General features: G+C 47.5%; 8 protein-coding genes across 8 annotated transcripts; 6 read left to right on the top strand and 2 right to left on the bottom strand.

The window, feature by feature from the left end:
- Nucleotides 1-3,252: 3,252 nt before the first annotated feature.
- Nucleotides 3,253-4,449, top strand: FSUBG_8945 (phospholipid-translocating ATPase; the record flags this gene model as incomplete). The annotated part of the gene is made up of 4 exons (XM_036687405.1): nucleotides 3,253-3,468; nucleotides 3,518-3,653; nucleotides 3,708-4,066; nucleotides 4,117-4,449. 4 exons carry the CDS (start codon nucleotides 3,253-3,255, stop codon nucleotides 4,447-4,449), a joined length of 1,044 nt encoding a protein of 347 aa, XP_036535600.1.
- Nucleotides 4,450-6,282: 1,833 nt separating this feature from the next.
- FSUBG_8944 (uncharacterized protein) lies at nucleotides 6,283-7,789 on the top strand (the record flags this gene model as incomplete). The annotated part of the gene is made up of 2 exons (XM_036687404.1): nucleotides 6,283-7,304; nucleotides 7,375-7,789. The coding sequence occupies 2 exons, from the start codon at nucleotides 6,283-6,285 to the stop codon at nucleotides 7,787-7,789; spliced, it is 1,437 nt and encodes a 478-aa protein (XP_036535599.1).
- A 483-nt stretch (nucleotides 7,790-8,272) lies between these two features.
- On the bottom strand, nucleotides 8,273-9,610 carry FSUBG_8943 (guanine nucleotide-binding negative regulator 1; the record flags this gene model as incomplete). The annotated part of the gene is made up of 1 exon (XM_036687403.1): nucleotides 8,273-9,610. One exon carries the CDS (start codon nucleotides 9,608-9,610, stop codon nucleotides 8,273-8,275), a length of 1,338 nt encoding a protein of 445 aa, XP_036535598.1.
- Nucleotides 9,611-11,181: 1,571 nt separating this feature from the next.
- On the top strand, nucleotides 11,182-12,379 carry FSUBG_8942 (PQ loop repeat; the record flags this gene model as incomplete). Its single annotated transcript, XM_036687402.1, has 3 exons — nucleotides 11,182-11,258; nucleotides 11,326-11,583; nucleotides 11,635-12,379. 3 exons carry the CDS (start codon nucleotides 11,182-11,184, stop codon nucleotides 12,377-12,379), a joined length of 1,080 nt encoding a protein of 359 aa, XP_036535597.1.
- A 922-nt stretch (nucleotides 12,380-13,301) lies between these two features.
- Nucleotides 13,302-14,546, top strand: FSUBG_8941 (uncharacterized protein; the record flags this gene model as incomplete). Its single annotated transcript, XM_036687401.1, has 3 exons — nucleotides 13,302-13,701; nucleotides 13,794-14,340; nucleotides 14,387-14,546. The coding sequence occupies 3 exons, from the start codon at nucleotides 13,302-13,304 to the stop codon at nucleotides 14,544-14,546; spliced, it is 1,107 nt and encodes a 368-aa protein (XP_036535596.1).
- A 771-nt stretch (nucleotides 14,547-15,317) lies between these two features.
- Nucleotides 15,318-17,565, bottom strand: FSUBG_8940 (uncharacterized protein; the record flags this gene model as incomplete). The annotated part of the gene is made up of 3 exons (XM_036687400.1): nucleotides 15,318-15,332; nucleotides 15,373-16,896; nucleotides 16,942-17,565. 3 exons carry the CDS (start codon nucleotides 17,563-17,565, stop codon nucleotides 15,318-15,320), a joined length of 2,163 nt encoding a protein of 720 aa, XP_036535595.1.
- A 909-nt stretch (nucleotides 17,566-18,474) lies between these two features.
- FSUBG_8939 (DNA damage-binding 1) lies at nucleotides 18,475-22,064 on the top strand (the record flags this gene model as incomplete). The annotated part of the gene is made up of 3 exons (XM_036687398.1): nucleotides 18,475-18,569; nucleotides 18,628-21,715; nucleotides 21,765-22,064. The coding sequence occupies 3 exons, from the start codon at nucleotides 18,475-18,477 to the stop codon at nucleotides 22,062-22,064; spliced, it is 3,483 nt and encodes a 1,160-aa protein (XP_036535594.1).
- Nucleotides 22,065-22,599: 535 nt separating this feature from the next.
- FSUBG_8938 (cytochrome b-c1 complex subunit rieske mitochondrial) lies at nucleotides 22,600-23,538 on the top strand (the record flags this gene model as incomplete). Its single annotated transcript, XM_036687397.1, has 4 exons — nucleotides 22,600-22,885; nucleotides 23,004-23,092; nucleotides 23,149-23,299; nucleotides 23,357-23,538. The coding sequence occupies 4 exons, from the start codon at nucleotides 22,600-22,602 to the stop codon at nucleotides 23,536-23,538; spliced, it is 708 nt and encodes a 235-aa protein (XP_036535593.1).
- Between the last annotated feature and the right edge of the window lie 311 nt (nucleotides 23,539-23,849).

Below are 23,849 nucleotides of genomic sequence, written 5' to 3'. Positions count from 1 at the left end.
AAATATAAAATTAAAAATATAATAAATATATTATATTACTATTATAATCTTAATATAAAGCTAGTTAGTAAAATATAGTATTAGTACTTTTATAATAATTATCCTAAGCTTAATAAATTAATCCTAAAGGCTAAAAAAGCTTTTTAAGTAAAATATAAAGAAGTAGGTATTAAGAAGATAAGGCAGTAGTTTTAATAACTTACTAAAGTTATTATTAACTTTAAAATTAGTACCTTTAAGTACTAAAATACTAACTAAGCTAGAGTTAAAGTAAAAATACTATATAAGTAAGTAAAATACCTTATTATATATATAAAAAAAAAACCCTGTTTATACTGATAGTGCACTGATGTTCTAGGCGTGACGGTCACGTGCCTTATCACGTAGTCGATTAGCCTTTTTCGCCGATTACGCTGACGGTCTTTGACTTTAGGCTCCTGAACCTACACAAAACTCAATACATTTCCCCCCCGCAGAACCCCGCAATTACCCCTCTTTCATCACAGATTTTGCATTACATATTGCCAATCTCCTTTAACGCAAAGTGCACCACTATTAACTGCACCCTGATCTTATAGAGCCAATTATTATATACATTCTTATAAAGGGCCTTAAGGAATATCTTCTGCCTTTACTATAGCTGCCCTCCTTTAAAAGTTTAAAGGCTTTATATCTCTTAATTAAAAAAGTCTTTACTAATTTAAGGGTTATTAAGATACTACTATATAAGCTAGAGGACCTTATAGCTAAAAAGGGTAAGCCTAATATAGCTATTATTATTTTCTTTTTCCTAGGTTAGCCTAATCTTATTAGCTAAATTATAAAGCCTATTATAATTACCCTGGCTAGCCCTTTAGAGACCTTGCTTAATTATAGGGATTATATTAAGGTCTTCTGTTAAATAGGACTTGCTAGGGCAGGGTCTTTATAAGCTTCTTCTAAGTATTACAACGGTGTAGCTGTGATGTTATTAGCAGTTGCGATTAGAAGTTAGGTTAGATAACTTACTGTGTATTAGATAATTAAAGCGAGATAATTAAAGCGTATCTTTTAAAATAGGTTATAGAAGGAAGATTTAAGCTAGCTAAAAAGCAAGGCTTTTAAGCTAGCCTATCTGTAGTAAGGTTTAGGCTATAAATAAGGCTACTAACTTAATAATATTAACTTAATAAAGCTTTGCCTCCTAAGAGGTAATTAATATTTAAATTATACTAGACTTTAGAGATACTTAGATATACCTTTTAAGGCTAACTTATAAACTTTAAAAAAAAAAAAGAATATATAAAAAAAAAGTTATTTATAAAGGGTTTTTTCTTTACTAATTAAGAAAGCTATATAGTTATTAGTATAGGTAATATTATAAGTAATATAACTTTTTTTTAGCTAATCTTTAAAAGCCTTTTAATACTAAAGTAAGCTTAAATTAAAGGTAATTCTTAAATATAATTTATATAGTTAAATATAGCCTTTTTTAATACTAAGATAATACTATAGTAAGTAAAGCACTTTAATAGATATTTTTAAAAGAAGTTAGCTACTATTTAATACTATAGCTTTAATTTTAAGTAGTATTTTAGCTATAATAAGTACTTTAAATAACCTAGAAATACCTTTAAAGAATATAACCTTTCTTTAAATACTAAAATTATCTAAAAAAAGGCACTATATAAAGAATAGTAAAGTTATAATGCTTTTATTATTACCCTGCTTACTTAACTATAAGTTACTTTTTTAGTTACTTTTACTTATAGCTTTCTTATTACTTTGCCTTTTACTATACTAAATATAGTATTATAAGTTAATATAAAATCTTATATAAAGGAAAAGGTAAGTAGTAAAGGCTATAGCTATAAGAGAAAAGGAATATAATACTTTCTATTTTAGTAAAAAACCAGTTCCTTAAATTAGGCCTAATTAGTTACTATTATAGTTATATTACCTAAGTAGCTATAATTAATAGTTAATTTAGTATTATAAAAAGCCTTAAACTTAGCCTTTTTTTAATTTTAGCTATTTTTAATATTATATAAGAGTTAAGGTATATAAAATTATAAAAAATGCACCTAAAAGTAACCCCGGTTAATATATTAGCCTTTTATGCCTGTATCGTACTTTTATGTCTAACTAAGCTTGCTTAGTTAGCCCCCCCCCGGCTCGAGCCAACGGGTAGTGCTGTAGAGTCTGTCGAAGATGACAGATGAAACGAGCAATTGGGCGTCGTCCTCGTCAAAGGTTGGGATGGGCTGTCCCAAGACTTGAAGCTTGCGATGGGTCTTATGGTGACTTGAGGGCACCTATGCGTACTACAATGATGTTGTCGTTTACTTTAAGGATGATCTCGAGTGCTGAGTTTGACACGATAATGGATCTGTCAGTGCGGCTTCTGAAGACAACTCAACATCTGAAAACCTGGCAGAAAGGATGTAGTATCGGTATGACAACGATGCCATATACGGTAGCTGGGGCACCTTCAGATTGTTTGCTTGGGTGGGTTATATCGGTCTTGATATTGTTCAGCAATTGAGCTGTTGTCAGCAGAGGCTGAGCTGAAGAACGCGTCAACCAGCATCAAAAGTGCGTGCATGGTGACGACAACCATAGAAAACAAACGAACCAGCTAATGAAATATCATCCAAGGGAATCAAGTTGTATATCGAAGAATCAAGTCAAGTAAGCAACGGACTATCTTAAGAATACCATCAACAAACTTCCCCACATCAGCTTTCTCAATAGACGAACCAGCCAATAGCGGCCCATCTTGAAAATAAGCTGAGCCTTGAAGGAAGATGAAGCTTCCCAAGGCCACGCCTCCATTTGAATGCCAAAGTGGACCTCACCATCAGCTTGAACAACTCTGACTGGTCTAGTCGTCTATTGCAGATTTGACAGTCTCTTGAAACGTGGGAATGCAGAATGTGCTTGAGACTCACAGCTTCGAAATGGCCGCACCTCGTTGGCTGAGCAGTCGTTAGCTTTGGCGAGCCAGCGTGTCCCCGCCAGAGAGGCCCCTGTAGCGGATCAAATCTGACATGGAGAGCTTCTAGGGCTGGATCTGAGCCTCAGACATGAAGTGAATCTCGCCAAATGGAGTATTTACGCCAATACAACGTGGTTCGAGTTGTATATAAGGAAGACATGAGAATGGCCAAGATGTGATTTATCAGACAAGCTCATCAGCTCAATAGCCGCCTTCACCTCTAGACTCACCTCCAAATTCCTTCTCTACTGGGCCTGACTTACACGACTTACACCATGTCTACCACAACTTTTACGTCAACAGCCACATCGGCCTCTTCAGCAACGGCGACTTGCACAACTGCTGTGCCTGGGAAATATGGCCGTGTTCCTGTAGATGCATGCAACGCCAACTATTTCTTCGATCCCAGCTTTGCTGCCAATCTTGCCTTCTGTGTACTCTTTGGTATGACGACCATGGTCCATCTTGTACAAGCAATTCTCTTCAAGAAGGTGAGTACTGCTAAGCAACAGTAGGTTTCTATTCTCTAACGGTTTATAGAAATTCTGTTGGGTAGCCATCATGGGTGCAGCTTGGGAAACCATCGGATTTGCTTTCAAGACCCTAGGAAGCAGAGATCAGCAGAACGCAACATATGTTATCTTGGGTCAACTGTTCTTTCTTCTTGCTCCTCTTTGTAAGTACTTCAAGTATAAGGTAGTCCTTTGGGACCAAAGACTAACTGACTCAGGGGTGAATGCTTTCGTCTACATGGCCGTCGCACGCATGGTGTATTTCCGTATGCCTGACCGAAAGCTCCTAGGCATCAAGGCCATCCGCATGACACTCCTCTTCGTCTGGCTTGATATCATTCTTTTCCTGGTACAGGGAGCCGGCGGAAGTATGCTCTCGAATAACGACGATATGAACGTGATTCGCACTGGACAGAAGGTTTACATGGCTGGTGTTGGTCTCCAGCTTGCTGTCATTCTGATATTCATCGGTATCACTGCTTTCTTCTACTTCAAGCTTCGACAACTCGAGGGCCGAAGTATGGGACGCATGAAGTGGCTCATCTTGGCTATGCTTACTGTTCTCGTTCTCATCGTGGTAAGTGCTTTGTCTCTCTTGATTGGAAATGTCCAGCTGACAACTTCAAGATCCGAATCGTGTATCGTCTGATCGAATTCGGCCCTGGTGTCAATGAGCACAACCAACTTTTGATTCACGAAGAGTATCCACTGGGTCTCGATGCAACTCCGATCTTGATCGCCCTCGTATTGCTCAACATTATGCATCCTGGTTTCGTTCTTCGGGGACCCGATAGCGAATTCCCCAAGCTCTCTCGCAAGGAGAAGAAGGCGATCATGCAACAGAAGAAGATGGAGAAGAAGCAGGCGAAAGAGGCCAAGAAAGCTCGCAAGGCGGGTGCCCAGGAACTGAAGCATCTGTCTTATGAGGGACAGTCTAATAGCAGTAATGAGCTCGTCTAGGAAGACATGAGTACATTTGTGCGCATTGTGGTGTTATTGGTTACATCAATGATTAGTGGTGTTGGTTTTGTTTGAAAAGGATCATGTATGCTCATGGCACATACTGGCTTGGATCTGGAGGAGGTATGGCATGGTATACGCAGTACCTTAGAGTCTTGTCTTTCGCGGAATGTACGGATAGGAGATGTGCTGGCAGCAATACTCTGTAGAGTGGAGGAATAATTGATGTTCTATGCATATTCTTTTGTACCCTGGCTTGCCTGGCCACAATCATGCTAGATATGCATCTCGATACGAGTTCATAGTGCAGGATTCGTCAGAGATCTGCGGTGAAGATGTGCAGTATCCCGATTTAGAAGCAAAAATTGATGGTGAAACACCGCCACAGCTACCAAACGATGATGTGTGTCAGCTGATGGATGCACTGACAGACAATCTACGGCTAGAACAGTTGTGGCAGGTGAGTTCAATATGAGATGCAACAGAACAACTAAGACATGATATAGGTAGAATATTGGCGTTGGTGGATGGTAATATTGAAAACGGAACAAAAAAGTGTTAGACTCTGGACAAGAAGGGATGTGGTTGCAAGCAAAAGAGGCACTAGCGATCACTACTGCACAAAGATCGACGCAAATTGAGGGCATGAGATGAGACATTCTTTAAGAAGCCGCATGGCAACGTGGCAGATATGGCCCCTCTAGGCCCCTTCAGGCCCCTTCAGGGCCCCTTCTGAGGGTGTGCAACTGTCCAAGTGTCGTAGGAGGCTCTAGGTTCTGAAGATGAGATTGGTTGCTACATGTAGAATCCTTCCAAGCATTCCAGACACCGACAAATTGTTTCCGGGTTGCTATGCAGTTACTCTATGTCGTCAGTTGTTTACTCAAATTATCATGCCTTCTTCTTAATTCTTACTCTCGTTTTTTAATTCTGGTAACTGATCAAACCCGTCAAACTTGCTTCTTCAAAACCTTGCTTGAGCTCTCCAACGACCGCCCCAGCCTCCCCCGAAGCCCACACCAGCCTCTCATAAAACAGACTGTTCTCCATCCCTGATTGGTCCCGAGTTGCCGTGGGATACAGGGTTGCAGTATCGGAAGACGCCCCCCGGCTGCCAGCACTTTAAACGTCTCTATTCTGGTTCCTGGTTCGCCCATCGACGGGCTATAACTCACAAATCCTGGAGTCTTATCTCACGACAACTCGTAATCGAGAGAAATCAGAGAGTCTTGGTCAGAGGTGGCTTGACTGCCCGCGAAATAGAGTGGCAGGGTTGCAAGGAAGCCCACACGCGACTCAGGCAGAGAGGATACATAGAAGCAGCAAAACCGTCTCGATTTTGAAACGTTCAGGGTCTTCCCTAGTTCATGTCCTCTATTTTCAACGGGTTTGGGAGACTGCACTTTATTACGCCGGCCAGCCACTTCTTTCTTAGCTGTACTGTACAATTCACTCCACTTGGCTTAGAGTCAGGCCAAGTCTTGGATAGGTAAGTTGACGAGGCACAGACTGAGTTGAGTGTCACAGGCCAGGCCCCCCTTCTACTCAAGGGCTTTCGCTTTCTTCCTCCTTTGATCTTTTCTGACCCCTTTGTTACTTCATTAGTTTGGTTACTCATCGTATCATTTTTGCATCCTTTGTCCTTTTTACCCGTGCGCCGATTTTCCTCTCTTCCGTTCAAAGGGTGTCCTCTTTCTGGAGCCTCTCTCTCTCTTCTCTTAATATCTACGACTCAACCAAAAGAAAACCCGCCCACGATCTTAATTACACTATAGATTTAACCGATCAACTATACCATGTTTGCTTGAGATTAGATTCACGAGATCGCAAATCATGACCCCGGCCCTTCCAATGGCGCGTCTACCGCCGTTTCTCGTCATCTCTGGCGTTCTCAATCTCGCTACGGGCCACGTTCTGCCACAGGCGACAAAGACGGTGGACTTTTATGAACTGAATGTTCTGCCGTATCCTCTCGCCGCGACGCCTGCGCCCGACGACTCATTATTGCTACGAAGGCAGTTCAACACTGTCTGTGGTTATCTAGGGGGAGATCCTGGACTACCAGCAACTTGCTCTGCAGGATCGCACTGTGTAGTAGACGTCGATCACGGCGCCGTGGGATGTTGTCCCGATGGCGGATCTTGTACATCGGGTGTATTCACAGGCTGTGTGGATGCAGACAGTGGACCGCAAACAGAGGTGAATCCATATGTGTTCACCTGCAGAGGGAGCAACTCGTGCTACAGAAATAGCTATGAGGGTGGTTTCTTCCAATTCGGATGCGGCTCGACATCTGGTTTGGCGACAAAAGTTGTGGCTACAGCTTCAGGAAAGAGTGCAATTGACCTCACAAGCATTAATGTTCCTCTCACACAGCCAGTGAGTTCACTATCTGAACCCACAACACTAGGAACAAGGAGAAGGACAACAACGACGGATACTTCCGCCACAAAATCATCAACAGCAAAGAGTGCATCTACAAAATCTACAGAAACCTCCTCAGGTTCAACAACAGAGTCAACAGAGTCAACAGCATCAACAACAAATACGAATTCAGAAACTTCCTCAACAGAGTCGGAAACCTCAACAGCCTCGGAGACCGAATCCGACACCTCCACAGAAACCACAGCTTCAGAGACTGCAGACCCATCGTCCACGGAATCTGGCGACTCTGATGCCCCTGACACCGACGGCAAAGACAATGGCTCCAAGAATACGGGCGCCATCATCGGCGGTACCATCAGCGGCGTAGCAGCCCTCGCTGCTCTCATAGTTCTCGGCATTTGGCTGTGGAAGCGCAAGAAGGGAAATACGCGCCAGGGGCCAGGCGTGAAACACCAGGTGCAGCACATTGGGTAAGCGTCCCCATGAAAGACCTCTTTTTATACTTTTTGCGCAAAAAGCTAACAGACCTTTTCTTTCTAGTCCGCCGTTAGACAATAATCATAATTTTGCTCCGGTGCCCCCTATGCATGAGACAGACAAGATGGCACCGCCCCCACCGGTTCCAGTGAGGAACCAGCAGCGCACTATGAACTCGGCTGCTGGCCACGAGGAGCCATATTCCGAGCCATGGGATCCTGCTTCTAATTATGGCTATGGGAATTCAGCGGGTGCTGTAGGCGGATCTTCGCACATGGAGCATGATGAGGTGCCTTTGACGCGAGACGACGACTTCGACCATGGTTACAATTCCGGCCTGGGACGAATCAGCGAGGAACACCCACGACCTGGAACAGCGATTAGTACGCCTGGCCAAATGAGCCAAGTATATCCTGGACCCCGCGGCGGTGGTGGAGGACCGTTGTGGCAGCAGAATCGTGGGCCTGGGTGGTTCTAATTGTATATGAATCTGATGAAAAGGGGAGACGGCACATAAACAGGCGGCGGGTGACACCACAGCTCGAGAATTGCTTTGGCGTTTGCTTTTGGGTTAGCATATGGAGTTGATATCCGGAGTTGCATTACTATAAAGGAGGAGTTGCAAGTTGTAATGAGCGGTTCCCAACAGTGCTGGAATAGAAGAGCTGCTTGGGTTAATCATGAGACATGATGGCCACACGGTCATGGGTATGGGTTTCTGGTAGATAGCTATGATATAAAGAAATTAACCAATATTGACTTGAAAAGACTTCTATTCATCTTCATTTGCCACTTCATTGCTTTTTGCTTCTTTATATCCAATGGGAGTCAAAGTTAGACTCTGAACGGAAGAGCTAATACTTACTCGTCTTGAACCTGTGCTCAACAGTAATAGATTCCTCCAAGTGACATCTTACCAAGTTGCATGATTACCGTTCAGCCTACCGTGTTTTTAATTAAGTCAACCTCCTATAGTCCAGATTTTGACACTAGACTCGTCGAACACTGTCTTCGTTTCTGACGAATTTATAAACCCCCATCCTCCTGAACATGTCGCGACTACAGAACCGCTCGAATGCAAAGCAGTGCTTCCTACCGGCGCATCATGGGGCTTCCATGTCCATGATGGATCTACAACGCCAGTTTGAGAGCCAACGCCTTCCCACACCGCAACACCACCGTCTTGTGTCCCTGCCCAGACCTCAAAGGATGGGAATTCAGCATAGGGATCGCCAGCAAAGACATCCACCATCATCTTCTGCTGTGTGGGTGCACTCCGACCTCGAAGGGTGCAGAGGAGTTCGCCTGTTCCGCGGACGTCATACACAATCAGACCAGAGGCATGGCGCTCGTTGAGGATCATGTATCGGCCGCATGGACTCCAGCGGACCTGAACAATTCCCTGACCTCCTATTCCTCCTGGTAAGTCCTCAGAGCGAGGGAGAGACCAATTTGCAATAACCTTGTCTGAGCGGTGCACATCATACAATCCCATCCACCGTGTCCATGTCCCTGCAGCAATAACAGAGCTCCCGTTACCATCCACAGGCGAGGAAGCGAGAGCAGCGACGGTGCCCTTCATACCAACTCCATTTCCCTTCCGTATATGACGTCTAGAAGGGATGGTGGGTATAGTAAGTATCGGACCATCTGATCCTGGTCGAGTCATGTCAAAGTAATCAAGTCGGTTCGTTGAGCCGACGAGGAAATGCGTCCCAGGTGCATCCCAGAGGATAGACGAGGGCGTGATATACTCTTCTGTTTCAAAACGTATTAATTTATACGAAGCAAGTGGGGCAGAACGCGACGCGAGGCCACCATCATCTGGAGGGAAGAGATGGTAGAGCTGAATTGGGTGATCGCGACATCCTACGAGGACTGTTTGCGATGACGGCTCAGCTAGAGAGTAGAAGGGCGCTGGGATGATGGTTTGAGAAGGCTCAGGGAGTGATATTGAGGATTGATACTGGAGATGTCGGGGGCGTGAAGCTGATGGGTCGAGGAGATCTTCAGGGAGGACAAAGGTGGATATTGAGTTGATGGCAGATGATACGATGAGTGATGTTCCATCGGCAGTCCATTGTGCAGAGGTGTAGTAATTTTGTTTGGTGGTGGAAGGGTTTTGGTCGTTTATGACATTATCAGGCTGAATGATTTGATTTTCAGCGATGAGATTTAATGATGGTGCTTTCTGCTGCTGCTGATCACGGTCCCTGTCCTGATCCTGCAGATCATTCGGCTGCAACTCTGAATGTGAGGGCGCTGATTCAGTTGCCGATTCAGGATCATCCATGTTCATGGTGTAAGTTGAGTTGAAAGTTGCGAGATGGTGATGGACGAGAAAATGAGGTACATGAGTGGAGACCTTCACTTTGTTTGACTGTCACTTACACGTTTATCACGATCATGGCCAATCTCTAATATCGAGACCGTAACCTCCAAGGGTCTTTTTCGGTTGGACGATTCAAGGGTCCTGTGACATTCGTTCTATTGAGACAGATTCTGAAGGACCTCTCACTGTAGATCAAACAACTGAGGCCATCGTCGACTGTCTCATATATCCTCATATTAACGTCATATGCATTGGCGCCAAGCCCCCCCGGTAAGACAAAGGACCTCCTCAGCGGCCTCCGACAAATCCAATGGCCATACTCCGTAGGTACTCCATACGTTGGCATAGTTAGTTCTCTTCTGCAGAGTCCAGCGGGTGACTACACAAAAAGGGCAGCTCGAGATCGCCGTTTTCCGCCTTGGCAACTATTGTGAAGAGTTGAGAAGAGGCGCTGACTACAGGTATATTTCAGGACATTTATCGCTGCGTCCCAGTTTCCGGGTCACTATAATTTTAGGCTCTCAGTCCAGGCCAGGTATGTACTGCCGAAGAAATGAAACACGCGAGGTGTGAATATCAGGCGGAAGTGTATTCCCTATACTCGGGACTGTAGTTGGACAAGCTTAGTACTAAGTTGCAGTGGGAGATGGATCACCACTTGAAATCTTGGATGTTCAGGTTGCACCCCTAGTAAGGTACATACTGTACCTACCTACCTACTGTTGGAACAATTCAGGGCAGGTGCTCGAAGGTTTCCTTCTAGAGCCACCCGCTTTTCCATTAGCTTTTAGGTAAGAAAGACAGGAAGGAACAGTCTCATATTCAGCTTGAGGTGGTCGTCATTTGTTTAGGTAGGTACATTAATTAATTCTCCGACTTCCTTCCTTTCTTCTCTTCTTGTCTTTTCTTCTTATCCTTTCTCCATCTCAGCGCATCTAATCGCATCTCACCCCAATCCGTAAGAAGATTCTCCCTTTGATAGGTAGACAGTTTCTTGAAACTTTCTCCTCTCTTCTGTCTCACCAATCATGATCTCCTAGTTCAGCTGGCCAACACAGGCAATTCATATCCTCGTATCGTCGACTATCGGTCAGTACCGACTCGCTTGGTTTTCCACTCCAGCTCCAGCTCCCGCTACGCTACGCTGTCTTGAGTCTCTTCTACAACGCTGCCCCCTCCCCGCGAAACACAGACAGCCTCGCCCAGGCAAGACACCGACTAAAATAACCCATCATACGTCACTCCCCAGCAACGCAGGGCGCCCGACCTTCTATCATTTCTCTCCACACGAGCCCGTGCCCAAAACCAGTCCAAAGCTAAGCTGGGCAAACCTCTTTGACGAGACGACTGGACCCTGGCGTTCCTTCGTCTGATCTCGTGATTACTTGTGATCATTTTCTCTTTCGTGCCTGCCAGGCCTCTCGTGTGCCTCTCTCTATTCCCCTCGCGACACCTGCTGGGACGAATTCTCAATCATCCTCTCCCGAAGTTGCGCGGCCGTGTTATTATACCTTCGCGCACTTCATCTTATATCCGCCATGGACGTTTTCGCCCCAAAAGACGACCAATGCGACCGGCTGAAGACGCCCTCGTATCTTGAGCTCGTCGTTTCTATGTATGGCTGCGCAACCCCTCTCTAAATTTGACGGCGTGTGTCCTTGTTATTAACCTTGATGTTGTAGTGTCCTCTTACTCGGCATTCTCGTGTCCTACCTCCCTCAGCATTATCGCATTATCTCCCGAGGCACCTCCGAAGGCATCTCACCTTACTTTGTATTGCTTGGAACCACTTCCGCTACTGCCGGTTTCGCCAATATCCTTACTGTCCCACCGTCTCGTGCTGCCATAGGATGCTGCAAAGAGCTCGGTAGATTTGAGTGCGCCGCCGGTCTGCTCGGCGTTGCCCAGCTAGGCGCTCAATGGCTTTGCTTCAGCCTCATGTTAGCCTCCACACCTAGCTCGATTTGTTTTCTCCACTAACATTTGACCAGTCTTGTCCTTTTCCTCATCTTCTTCAGATACAGAGAAGCCAATGTCCCACCAGAGGATCTTCGTGGCAATGCACCTAGATGGCAGACCGCTGTCATGGTCGGACTACTCTGTGTCCTCCACGGCCTCATTGTGGTTATCCTGACGGGTGTCTTTTTCATTGCTCTGCCCGATCATCTGGTTTTTTGGGCCAACTTCCTGGGAATCATGGCCACAGTTCTGGCCGCTATCCAATACGTGCCTCAGATCTGGATGACATACCATTTGAAACATGTCGGCAGTCTGAGCATCCCCATGATGTGTATCCAGACGCCCGGTGGCTTCTTGTTCGCAGGAAGCCTTTTTGCCCGTCTGGGTTGGGAAGGATGGAGCACATGGTTCATTTACTTGATCACTGCATCTATGCAGGGATCAGTCCTCTTCATGGGTGTTTATTACGAGTACATGGCGCGGCAGCATGGCGGTCATGCCAACGGCCACCTCGACAGCGCACCACACTCACCTGTGCAGTACTCGAGCGCGCCCCGAAGGCCCCCGCCAGGCAGCAGGACCTATTCTGAGGGCTGGGAGCGTGGTCTTCCAGGACCTTTCACCGGTCACCCGGAGAGATACGCAGAAACGGAGGAGGACCTGCACGATATCCAAGAGAGAGAAGAGCGTGCTATCGAGCGGGAGAGCCAACCATTGCTAAAACCTGGCGGTATTGGCAACCCTCACAGGACATACGACGCCACCGCTGAACACTGAGGAATTCACCTCTCTCACCTTACCTTAAACAAGACGAGTTCAGGGCCAACAGCGAGCATGTGATATACCATAATTATTTGAGGTATTTCATTGGGATTTAGTGATTACCTAGGATTGCATCCATTTTAGAAATGTACATTTTTCTTCTTCTTTACAGCCGAGCCGTCCGAGTTTGACTCATTGAAGATACATATTACGACGCAAGGTATGTGTGGGGGGGCTTGATGACTCGAAGTCAGCCCGGCCAAGATTGAGAGAATGCTTGTCGACAACATTCCTTGCCTCCCTACGCGAGATAAAAGGTAATGTCAGATACCGAGCCAACTGATTAACATGAAATCATGTTTCCTCAAGTCAATGCTGAGATGTTGCATTCTACCAATGAAGTAAGTCTCGAGTAACGGTCATTCTCAGCTTCATCAGCTTGGAGAATAGAAGAAGCCTGATGCCTGGGCCCTATCATGGCCCTAAATGACCCCCCCGCTTCCGCGGGAGACGGGTGACTCGCATCGCCTGCAACTGCGGAATTGGGTGTCGCTGGCTTGCCCCCTGTGGGATGCGGTCGAGATGTGATTGGTTGATTATATCTAATCAAGTTGAATGAATCACCGCGTGTCATTCATCGGTTCATATCAATTCCCGTATGAGGTATGAGACAGGAGGGGGAGGGTCTAGAGGTGCCCTGTAGCATCCAATCCAATGCCGGCGATCAATTAAGCCACCATCTCTATCGTTCTGTCCTTTCTCCTTCTTTCTTTCATCTCAAGACCTAGAACCTAGAGATTCTTTCTTTCTTCCTATCAAACCTAGAGCCTCTGTCTCAAGACATCGTCGAGAGTTTCAATCACTCTCATCTTTAGCCTTATCCTTATCGTAACCTACCTACTCTTTCATCAGCGACCACCCCGCGCGTCCTATCATCATGGCTATCTACAGCTCCGTCCCGCCACCCGAACAACAGTCGGCCTCGAATACTCCCATTCCCGCGGCGACGAATCTCCCGCTGGAGGCTTTGCAAGTACATTCGCCTCCTACGCCAGTCAAGAATGGGAGCATTGATATCGATGCTTGGACTGTTTCGGCCCTTCAATCTCTTAGCGTTTCTCCGATCGCGCGTGGAACCGGCACTCCTCTTGCGATTCCCCTAGATGAAGCTGTCAAAGCCGAGTCCAATTCTCCCGGGCGCAATGTCAGTTTTGATGAAGATGAGGCCCCGATATCGACCCTGAGACGACCACCTTCTAGGAGGGATAGTCAGCGAAAGCGGGATATGGTTCTGAAGGGCAAGGAGGGCAGTCGCCAGCGTCGTCGCTGGGAGAATGGTATGGCTTTATCATTGATAAGGAAGCACTCCGAACTCGGATCTGCTTCCTTCTGCGCAGCAGCATACTGATCGTTGGCCTCATTATGTTAGACCGCTTGATGGGCGTCCCCAACGCTCAGCCGCCTCTGCCTTCCGATTACGAAGTCCATCCTACTCATCCGATCCACCGAGTGCCTTACCAGCTTGCTCAGTTCTGGGACCGTGGCGTGCGCAAACAGGTCGAGGATAAGACGGCCCGTCTCCTTGCCGAACGCAAGAAGCAGCAACTCAAGGCAGGCAGCGCCACGGGTCTCGGTGCTGGTGAGATTCCTCGCGATCTGCGCGAAGCTACCAAGCGTAGCCCCGTTGTGCGCACCTGGGTGCGGTCCCTGGAAGAGCCTGTGCGACAATATCTCGCTAATCAGCAGGCTATGGCCACAACGTCAGCTGTCACCGCTGAGGAAGATGCTGATAGTGCAGCTGAGCAGATGGACTCAGACGATGAAGAGATTGTGTTCGTCGGTAGGAACGGCGCCATGAGGGAGCTTAGAGAGAAGAAGGCAACATGGAAGCATGCGCATCGTGAAGTGTCACAGGAGACGGTCGACTCGGGCATGCTATTTGACTCGTTCGGCACAGATGAAAGCGCCGCCTTCAAGTGAGTGTCAATATCGAAGGTACAGAGCACTACTAACAACTTCTAGGCGCTGGCTCACACATACCATCTCTGACTACTACGGCATCCAATCTCGCTCCGTCAATCTTTCGAACCCCACGCGCCGAGTCGTCTATGTTGGTCTAAAAACCTCACAGGGCGCCTTGCCTTTACGAACGCTACCGCGGCCAATGTGGGAGGTCTGTTAAACGATTTTGAACATTTTGGGGGCACCTGACCCAACTTTAATAGTGTTTGAGATAAATGACTAGACGTATCATGGTAGACGGTAAGCATGGGTATGTATATAGGGCAATAGAAGCGATCTCACTGAGCTCAGTGGGCATAAGTCTGTTGTGCTGCGATGTGATATTGCTTGAAGCTGCTCATTGTGATTTGCAACACGCCCTTACCTGCATACTCGAGTGCATCTCTTGTTACCTGACCATGAATCGGCAGGTCAGGGACTTCTAGTCTTCACAGGTAGGTCTAAACGCATTCAACCCCCCATAAAGTCCAGAAACATTGTGCTCCAGTTACTCCGTATATTTTCTTTGTGTAGCCGACTTACACCCACTCTCGGTCCAAGATTCTCGAGACATTGTTTAGTATTCTTCTACCTCCCATGATTTGACCATATTTGCAGACTCTTTCTTCTGCCCTCATACTCAAAAAGCTCGCAAGTCCGCCTTGACCGTATTCAGATATTAGCAGACCTGCTATTATTTGTGCTGCGCTGATATTGAGACCAGCACGGCGAAGGAATAACTCCCATGCACCATCACGACAGTCAAGGAAAGGCCCAAATTGATGAGCTGATGAAGAATAGCGGGACATGATTGACAAAGCCCATTTAGAAAGTGTTTCATCGTAGCCAGAAACCAGATGTGTTGATATGCCCGCTTGAAGACTCGTCGTGAAACGGACGAAATCGGCATACCCGGAGATATCAGAGGGTGTTGGTGACCCGACATATTCTCCTAGTGGATTTGTTTCTGATACCAGTATAAATAAAGATTCATACTTCTCACTTACTCGTCTGACTCTCTCACGAAACGGTGTGAGAGCACTGGAACCAGGAAGAGGTTTCTGTTTCACTTTTAGTATCGTCGTCAAGATAAGGCCGGTACCAGGGCTCATGGATATATCAGCCTCAAACGCCAATGATGAAATGATTTCCCTTCTTTGAGCCGATCCAGGAGACCAAGCAACTGTGTTGTACTGCGAGAAGTCTCGGTCGATGAGCTCAGCTTGTGGCCAGACTTTCTCTATATAAGAGAGAGTACTGCGATTCAAGTCCAATGAGACTATGTAGCGACAAGTCTCCTGAGGAATGTCGAAATGAGGAACCGGAGCGCTTTGCAGCTCACTCTGGGCCTCCTCTTGAATAATGGGTAGCATTATAGGACCAGCCATGGATGGCATGTCTCTTGAGGCTGCCAGAGTCTGAGAGGAGCTGCTGCTTTTCTTCAGCCTTTTCGGTTGTCGAAGCTGCATGAAACCAGACAACAAGGTGCTGGACGCACTTGGGTCAGTGGCCTCCAGCAACAGATTCTTTCTCTCGCAAGCAGACCTATTTCCCGTGGCCTGTCTTCGGGAACCTATCAATTCCATCAAAGACGGTGCAACATGAGGCTCCTGGGATTGAAAAGTAGCCGTCGAGCTGTCCTGATTCCCGTGACAGATTGACGGGGATGACACTACAACAGAGGCGGCTTCTTGTTCAATCTCTTCATCATTGAGGATTTGGAGCACCATTAGTAGATTTCGAGAAACCACATAATTGTGACTGCATAGTTGGGGAGCCCTTAGGGTAAGCAGTTCTCTCGCAGTAGGTCCCAACTGAATTGCTGCCTCAGTTAATGAAACTTGGCCACTTTTATGAGGAATTGGTGTCCATTTAAGTGATGCCTCGAGACGACTCAAGTTCTTGTAGGAGGTTAGATGAAAAGTCCCGGGAAGTGATTGTTGTAGCCATCCAAAATGATCTTGCGAAGTTGACAAATGCAGCATCCATTCAGGATCGGGTGTCTGAAAATCGACTGCTGGTACCCGCAATCGTAATAAAGTGTCTTCTGGGTTCAATCGTTCTTGTTCCAATCGTTGATTTGCCTGGCGGTGTTTCTCGTCTAATATAGACTGTAATGCTTCTTCAAAATACCCCCCATCCTCAGCTGGAGATTGGGGTGCTTCTTCAGAGTGCAGGAGATGAGGTGCCAAAGTTTCTGCAAGATTATTCCGCACTGGACTGGTGGCAGTGCTAGATGGTAGCATCGGCACGTCTAACTTGAGAGCTGAATGCTTCTTTGCCGGATCAGACAAGAAAGCCGCCTTAGCTGTCGGAGGCGAGCTGGGCATAGTTGAAGGCGCAGGAGGCTCGGAGTCCACAAAGCCATGTCGCATCTTCCAATCTAAGTCCTCAACTGCAGGATTGGAAGGACTGCTCGGTTCTGAGGTCAGATCGATCACCGTATGTTCTGTGCTTGGCAGAAATGGTTCGTCCAAGTCGGAGGCAGGAGAAAGCGGAGGAGACACCGGCTCTACATTTGAACGATAAGGCTAACGAAATCAGACCAAATCCTGAGCTGGCCCATCCTGACTCACTTTTTCTAGAGAGAATATCTGCCTGATTTGTTCTGGCGTGCAAGCCTGGTTTGGGGTCTGTTGTGTATGGAACGAAGCGTGATCAGATTCCGTAAATGTAGGCTCATCACCCTCCAATTCACGCAAGGCTAAAGTTTTCCATCGCGAGATGGTGGATGGAAAGCCAAGGCCTTCATCTTTCTCAGCACTGACATAGGTCAATGGAAGCCATTGGGTCAGTATGTTGCAAGAACTTGCAATCTGGATATCTTGCAGATATTGTGACAGTTCTTTTTGTAGATCATACCCTGTATCTACACTTTCCGATGGGAGTCGAAGGCTTTTTGTTTGGCCTAGGAATCTAAATACAGAAGAAGCAGGGACCTTAGGGTCTATGGGAATTTCGTAGCTTTCATCGTCGAGAAACGGCTCTAATGCGATCTTCGTGCGAGGTAAAGGTGCTACAGTCAGTCCAGCCTGGTCAATTAGCCCATTCTCGTTTGCCGATTCCGCAGTTTCTCGTAGCTGTCTGACAATATCTCGAAATCGATAGGGGGCGTCTTGATGATTATGGAAACATTGGTTCTCAATAGCGTAATCGACAACCTCTTGACTTCTGGCAGTTGAGGCTGTGGTCGAACTCATGCTGAGATAACTTAGTCGTAAGGATCTAATATGTCATAAAGCGAGTGTTCAAGTTCTATTTCACATGATAACTCAAGTCCGAGTCAGATATTATAAGGATTGGTGGATTCCCTTCACTCCTTCCCCTAAACTCTCGGTTGTTTATGTTTATTTGGGCTGGCAAGGGCTGGGCGCAGAAGGCGCGATGGAAGATACGGCAGTATCTATTGCTCCAGAGGCAGCGCACGCTTCATCACTGACTGATCCTCGGGCTATACCGAAATAGCTCAGGGTTCAGCAAGTTCTTGAGTATGACTTTTATGATACAAACCATTTCTTCCAACCAAGGATGTTAAGCTTATAATTAGATGGTTGATATAGTATCCCTGACCCAACGCAGCAAGAAAGCTTTTAGCTTGTATCAGGTGAAGAAAGACCTTTCATGCTCAGGTATACTTAACTCAGGTACTCAAATCTTTATGTCATGGAGTTGGGATCATGTTATATTTCCTTGCCTCCCCTCATGCAAGTGTTTATACCCCCGCTAAACGGCATACATGCATCTCAAATCCATTTTAGGAGCCTAGCTAGGAGAAGAAAGAAAACTCAGGACCTTGAGCCTAAGCGAGGAAAATACCTAGGTGAACCTAGCCCAAGTTAAGGAGACTCACTGATGAGTTTATTCTGACACCCTGTATGAAGGCCTGATGTTTTCTTGCTCCCTCAGGTCTAGGAACGTTACCAACCCCACTGGACCGCCGTAATCCGCACTAACTCCGGGGGCTAGTGATGCACCTAGTCCCGGAGACAAGCAGTTAGTTGCATTGGAGAGCTTTTGAACCTCGATAGTCCTCGTCGAGGGGCAAACACCGTTACCTTGCTTCTCCTCTACATCCAAACGCTTGCGACCTCCTTAACAAGCAAGACAATATGGCATATGTCGCACCTATCCATCGCGCTACGAGCATACGCCATGCCCTACGGGCGAATGTGCTCTCTCCTGATATAGATGACTTGGTCGTGGCGTAAGAGCTCCAACGCCTTCGATGACGCCTCGAGCAGATGCTGATTGAAGCTTCACAGGAAGGCGAACCGACTTGAAATATGGCGTCTCACAGAAGAAGGCCTCGTGTGCCTACAGACGAAACTCATCCACGGATCAATAGCGATGCTGCAATGTTTACGACCCAAAGGTTCAGAGACCGATCTATTGTTTATCGGCACCGATAGGCTTCATTACTTCAACCTGGTGTGGAACCCGTTAACAAAACAACTGGAGACCATCGAGCGCGTTATCGAAGACCTGGCAGAGCCATACATGCGACATTCGTCAAGTCAGAACAAATGTCTTGTTGATCCGACCGGACGATTCCTAGCCATGCACCTTTGGGAGGGAGTGCTGAATGTTTTCAAACTTCCCGTACGCAAAGGCTCTACCAACAAGCTGGAACGGCTCGACCAGGTTAGACTCACAGAACTCTTCATGAAAGCAAGCACTTTCATCCACAGCCGAACCGGCCACCCGACCATTGCCTTTTTATACAAGACACAGCTCGAGCAGGAAGAAGCTCGATTGGTCATATATAGGTTGACTCACGATGACAAAGGGAACACAGTTTCCAAGTTCGATCCCCATAAAGACAGAGAGCTCGACGTTGTTATTCCTGACCCATACGCCTCAATGCTCATTCCTGTTCCATTAGATGAGGAAAAGCGTTACCATGTGCGCAACACCGAAGGAGCAAAGGCACATCTAGGTGGCCTCTTAGTCATTGGAGAAACTCTTCTTACTTACTTTGATGGCCTGACACACAGAAGTGTGTCTGCGGTTCTTCAGGACCCGAGAATATTTGTGTCTTGGGCTGAGTACGATGGTACACATTACTTGTTGGCTGATGACTATGGACGACTGGATCTATTGACGATTGACACAAACCTTGAAACCACCGGCGTTGTTGTAACCGGCATGACACTCGAGCCTCTCAAGGTTGGCCGCTCACCAGTCATCACATCCAGAGCATCCAATCTGGTTTATCTTGGGGATAACACCTTATTTGTGGCTTCACACCACGGTGACTCGCAGCTTTTTCAGATCGACGTGGAAAGCGCCACTGTCACACTGGTCCAGTCCTTCTCAAACAATGCGCCCATTCTTGATTTTGCCATCATGGATATGGGCAACCGAGAAGGCGATACTCAAGCTGGCAATGCGTTTTCATCTGGTCAGTCAAGAATAGTGGCAGGCTGTGGTGCCTACCGCGATGGGAGCCTAAGAAGTATTCGAAGCGGTGTCGGTCTTGAAGACAGAGGTGTTCTGGACGAGCTAGAGGGGACCAGAGGTCTATTCACCCTCCGTTCATACGGGTCTGACCTGGTAGATACTCTAGTCGTCTCAGCGATCACCGAGACAAGAGTTCTCAGTTTCGACCGTGAAGGCGGAATTGAAGAGATATATTCTTTCCAGGGCATGACACTCGATACCGAGACCCTTTTGGCTTCAAATCTTCCCAACGGGCAGTTGCTCCAGATCACTCCTCGCTCAGTTGTCTTACTCGATCCCGAAGTGGGCACGGTAGCCAGTAAATGGGACGTTCCAAGCGGCAAGTCGATCACAAGAGCGTCAGCAAACAGCAAGTGGGCATTGCTTTCGGTTGATGGAACATCTCTCGTCTCACTGAATCTCTTGCAAAACCTTGCAGTCAATGTTCAACAAGGCCAAAACAACTCAGGCTCACAAGCTGATCAAGTATCATGCATACACGCTGCCCGGGATCCACCAGATCTTGGTGTAGTCGGTTGGTGGTCTTCTGGACAAATATCGTTGATTGACATGGCTTCCCTGAAGCCACTCCATGGAGAGTCCATGAGGCAAACTGAGGATAGTGCTACAGTCCCCAGAGACATTGCACTTGTCCAACTACACCCCCCTGAAATATCGGGGCCTACACTTTTGGTCGCAATGGAGGATGGTAATGTGGTTACGTTCAATGTGTCTACCAAGGGCTTCTCTGTCTCTGGTCGCAAAAGCGTGACTTTGGGCAGTAACCCAGCTCGACTACATGTACTCCCGCAACAGGATGGTACATCAAACGTCTTTGTGACGACTGAGCATGCCAGTCTCATATATGGCGCCGAGGGACGCATCATATTCTCTGCCACAACCGCCGATGATGCCACATTTGTTGCACCATTTGACTCCCACGCCTTCCCAGATTCCGTGATTCTGTCTACCGACCAGCATATTCGAATCTGCCATGTTGATAAGGAAAGACTCACACACGTCAAGGCTCTCCCTGTCAACGAGACTGTCAGACGGGTAGCCTATTCCCCGGGACTGAAAGCCTTTGGTCTAGGGTCCATCAAGAAGGAGTTAGTCGGTAACGAAGAGGTTGTGTCGAGTTCATTTAGGCTTGTCGACGAGATCGTATTCAAGGAGCTCGGTTCACCTTTCCCATTGAATGCTTCAAGCAGCCTCGAGATTGTCGAATGTGTCATTCGGACTGAGCTCCCCGATGTTGGCGGCAACCATGTGGAGAGATTTATTGTTGGCACAAGCTTCATCAGTGATGGGGTGGAAGACCCAAACGGTACTGGCGGCCGTATCCTGGTCCTCGGAGTTGACTCAAATCGTCAGGTGTACCAGATTGTCTCTCACAATTTGAAAGGCCCCTGCCGCTGTTTAGGCATGGTTGACGACAACATCATTGCTGGACTGTCCAAGACAGTTGTGGCCTATAGTTTCTTGCAAGAGACAAGCAGTTCCGGTTCACTCCAGAAGCTCGCTGTTTATCGCCCGGCTGCCTTGCCTCTGGATCTCGACGTGTCCGGCAACATGATCGGTGTGGTTGATTTGATGCAGTCACTATCTTTGGTTGAATTCATCCCCGCGCAAGATGGTGACAAGGCCAAGTTGGAAGAACGGGCACGCCACTTCGAGCCTCAATGGGCAACCTCGGTCTGCCATATTGAAGGAGAAAGGTGGTTGGAGGCTGATTCAAAGGGCAACCTCGTTGTCCTGCAACGAAACGTGGATGCTCCGACAGAGCAAGACCGAAGCCGCCTGGAGATTACGAGCGAAATGAATATTGGCGAACAGATCAACCGAATTCGAAAACTAAATGTCCCAATGGCGGAGAACGGAATTGTCCATCCACGAGCCTTCCTCGCTTCGGTAAGCACAAGCTATATTGAAAGATGAGACGGAAACTAATATAGAATAGGCCGAGGGCTCGCTGTATCTTTATGGTGATATTGCACCCCAGTACCAGGACCTGCTTATGACGTTCCAGTCAAAGATGGAAGAGTACATTCATGTGCCAGGAAGCGTCGAATTTAAGCTATGGCGTTCCTTCCGTAACGAAAACCGGGAGAGTGAAGGGCCTTTTCGATTTATAGATGGGGAGATGGTTGAGAGATTCTTGGATATGGATGAAGGGAAGCAAGAGCTGGTTTGCGAAGGCCTCGGACCATGTATCGAGGACATGCGCAATTTGATTGAGGAGCTGAGGAGAATGCATTGAGATGGTTCTCATAGATTAATGAGTTATGTTGTTCCGGCTCTCACTGGGGTTGTCTTTTACATGGATGTCAGTTGGTTGCTAGATGTTCAGGACGAATGGGTCAAAGATGATTGGTCAAAAGCCATTAAGTCATCAAGATATTGATGCGAGTCCATTGAGTCGTGACTGGTGGGAATGATGTACCCGAGAGACTGGTCGAGTATATGTCGAGCTTGCTCTCCATTTCAAAGTGTTCTTGCGTCACAATGACTGATTCTTCCATCTGCGTACCTGTAGTCATTGTCAAGGCGAAAGCTGTAGAGGCAAGAAAGGAAGCCAGGTGCCCGGGATGGACCGGAAACCCCACCCGAAAGTGACCGGACCAATGGCGAGGCTTCAATTTCCGAGCTCAACTAGATCTGGCAGCCTGAGGCCACATTTTGCAGCCAAAACTTTCGGCAAAGCATCATCAGCCGATTACCACCAAGGAAAAGACCTCAAACCTTCCCTTGGACGCCCTCACCCTCGCAACCGCCACACCCCACGATCCCTCACGATGGCGACCCTCGCGACCGCTTCTCGTCTATGCTTGCGCACGGCTGCAAAGCCCGCCGTTCCTGCTGTGCGCGCCCTCAGCACCACCGCCGTTCGAACCGACAGCGCGTCCGCCTCCGGATACTCTAGCCCTTTCAAGTTCCAGGGTGAGAGCAAGGGCGCTCAGATCCCCAACTTTGGAAAATATGTCTCCTCCGGCGGCGAGACAAAGAACAAGCTCTACTCGTACTTCATGGTCGGTGCTCTCGGTGCCGTCAGTGCTGCTGGAGCCAAGAGCACAGTTCAGGGTGGGTTGAAATCCGGTTCTGGGTCCGGTGTCTTGCCATTGGGTTGCAATTGGTGTTGTACCTTGTTGGCATGATATCCGGGATGGTCAATTGATGGTTACTGACGATGGAATGACAGAGTTCCTGGTCAACATGTCTGCTTCCGCCGACGTTCTGGCCATGGCCAAGGTTGAGGTTGATCTGAGCTCTATCCCCGAGGGCAAGAACGTGAGTTGGGATATGGTCTAGCACAAACGAGGCAACATTGCTGAACGGTTCTTCAGGTTATCATCAAGTGGCGAGGCAAGCCCGTCTTCATCCGACACCGAACCCAGGACGAGATCGACCAGGCAAACAAGGTCAACATCTCTGCTCTCCGAGATCCCGAGGAGGACAGCGCCCGTGTCAAGAACCCTGAGTGGCTTATCATGTTGGGTATGTGACTTGGACAACCGGTACAGCATTTGAACCTCTATATTAACGAATCCTCAGGTGTCTGCACCCACTTGGGTTGTGTCCCCATTGGCGAGGCCGGTGACTACGGCGGTTGGTTCTGCCCTTGCCACGGTTCTCACTACGATATCTCCGGCCGAATAAGGAAGGGCCCTGCCCCTCTCAACCTCGAGATTCCCGAGTACGATTTCCCTGAGGATGGCAAGCTGGTCGTCGGTTAAACGGACCATGTAAGAGTATATCTTTTATCACGGAGAAACGAAGGAAAGGAGAGATGGGAGTGGGAGCGCATTAGACTGGCGGGCGGACCACAACACACAACACTCGACGCATGCCCATATCGAGGCCCCTAGGTGGGCGCAAGTTTGCTGTTTCTTAGACGTTGCCTTTCTGTCCATTTGTATAAAAATAAAACGTCCTAGGAAAATCTCAGTCGACGGGCTCAAAGAGAGGGGTTGAGGAGAAGACAAGAGCGGGAGAGTGAGTGCAAGATGCATCTCGTGTACGAGGTGTTGTACTAATTGAATTTCAT

This window comes from Fusarium subglutinans, assembly GCF_013396075.1.
Source record: "Fusarium subglutinans strain NRRL 66333 chromosome Unknown NRRL66333_c0000128, whole genome shotgun sequence".
Classification (NCBI taxonomy): domain Eukaryota; kingdom Fungi; phylum Ascomycota; class Sordariomycetes; order Hypocreales; family Nectriaceae; genus Fusarium; species Fusarium subglutinans.
The sequence above is the reverse complement of the archived record's forward strand: the minus strand, read 5'-3'. Positions and strand labels throughout refer to the sequence as shown.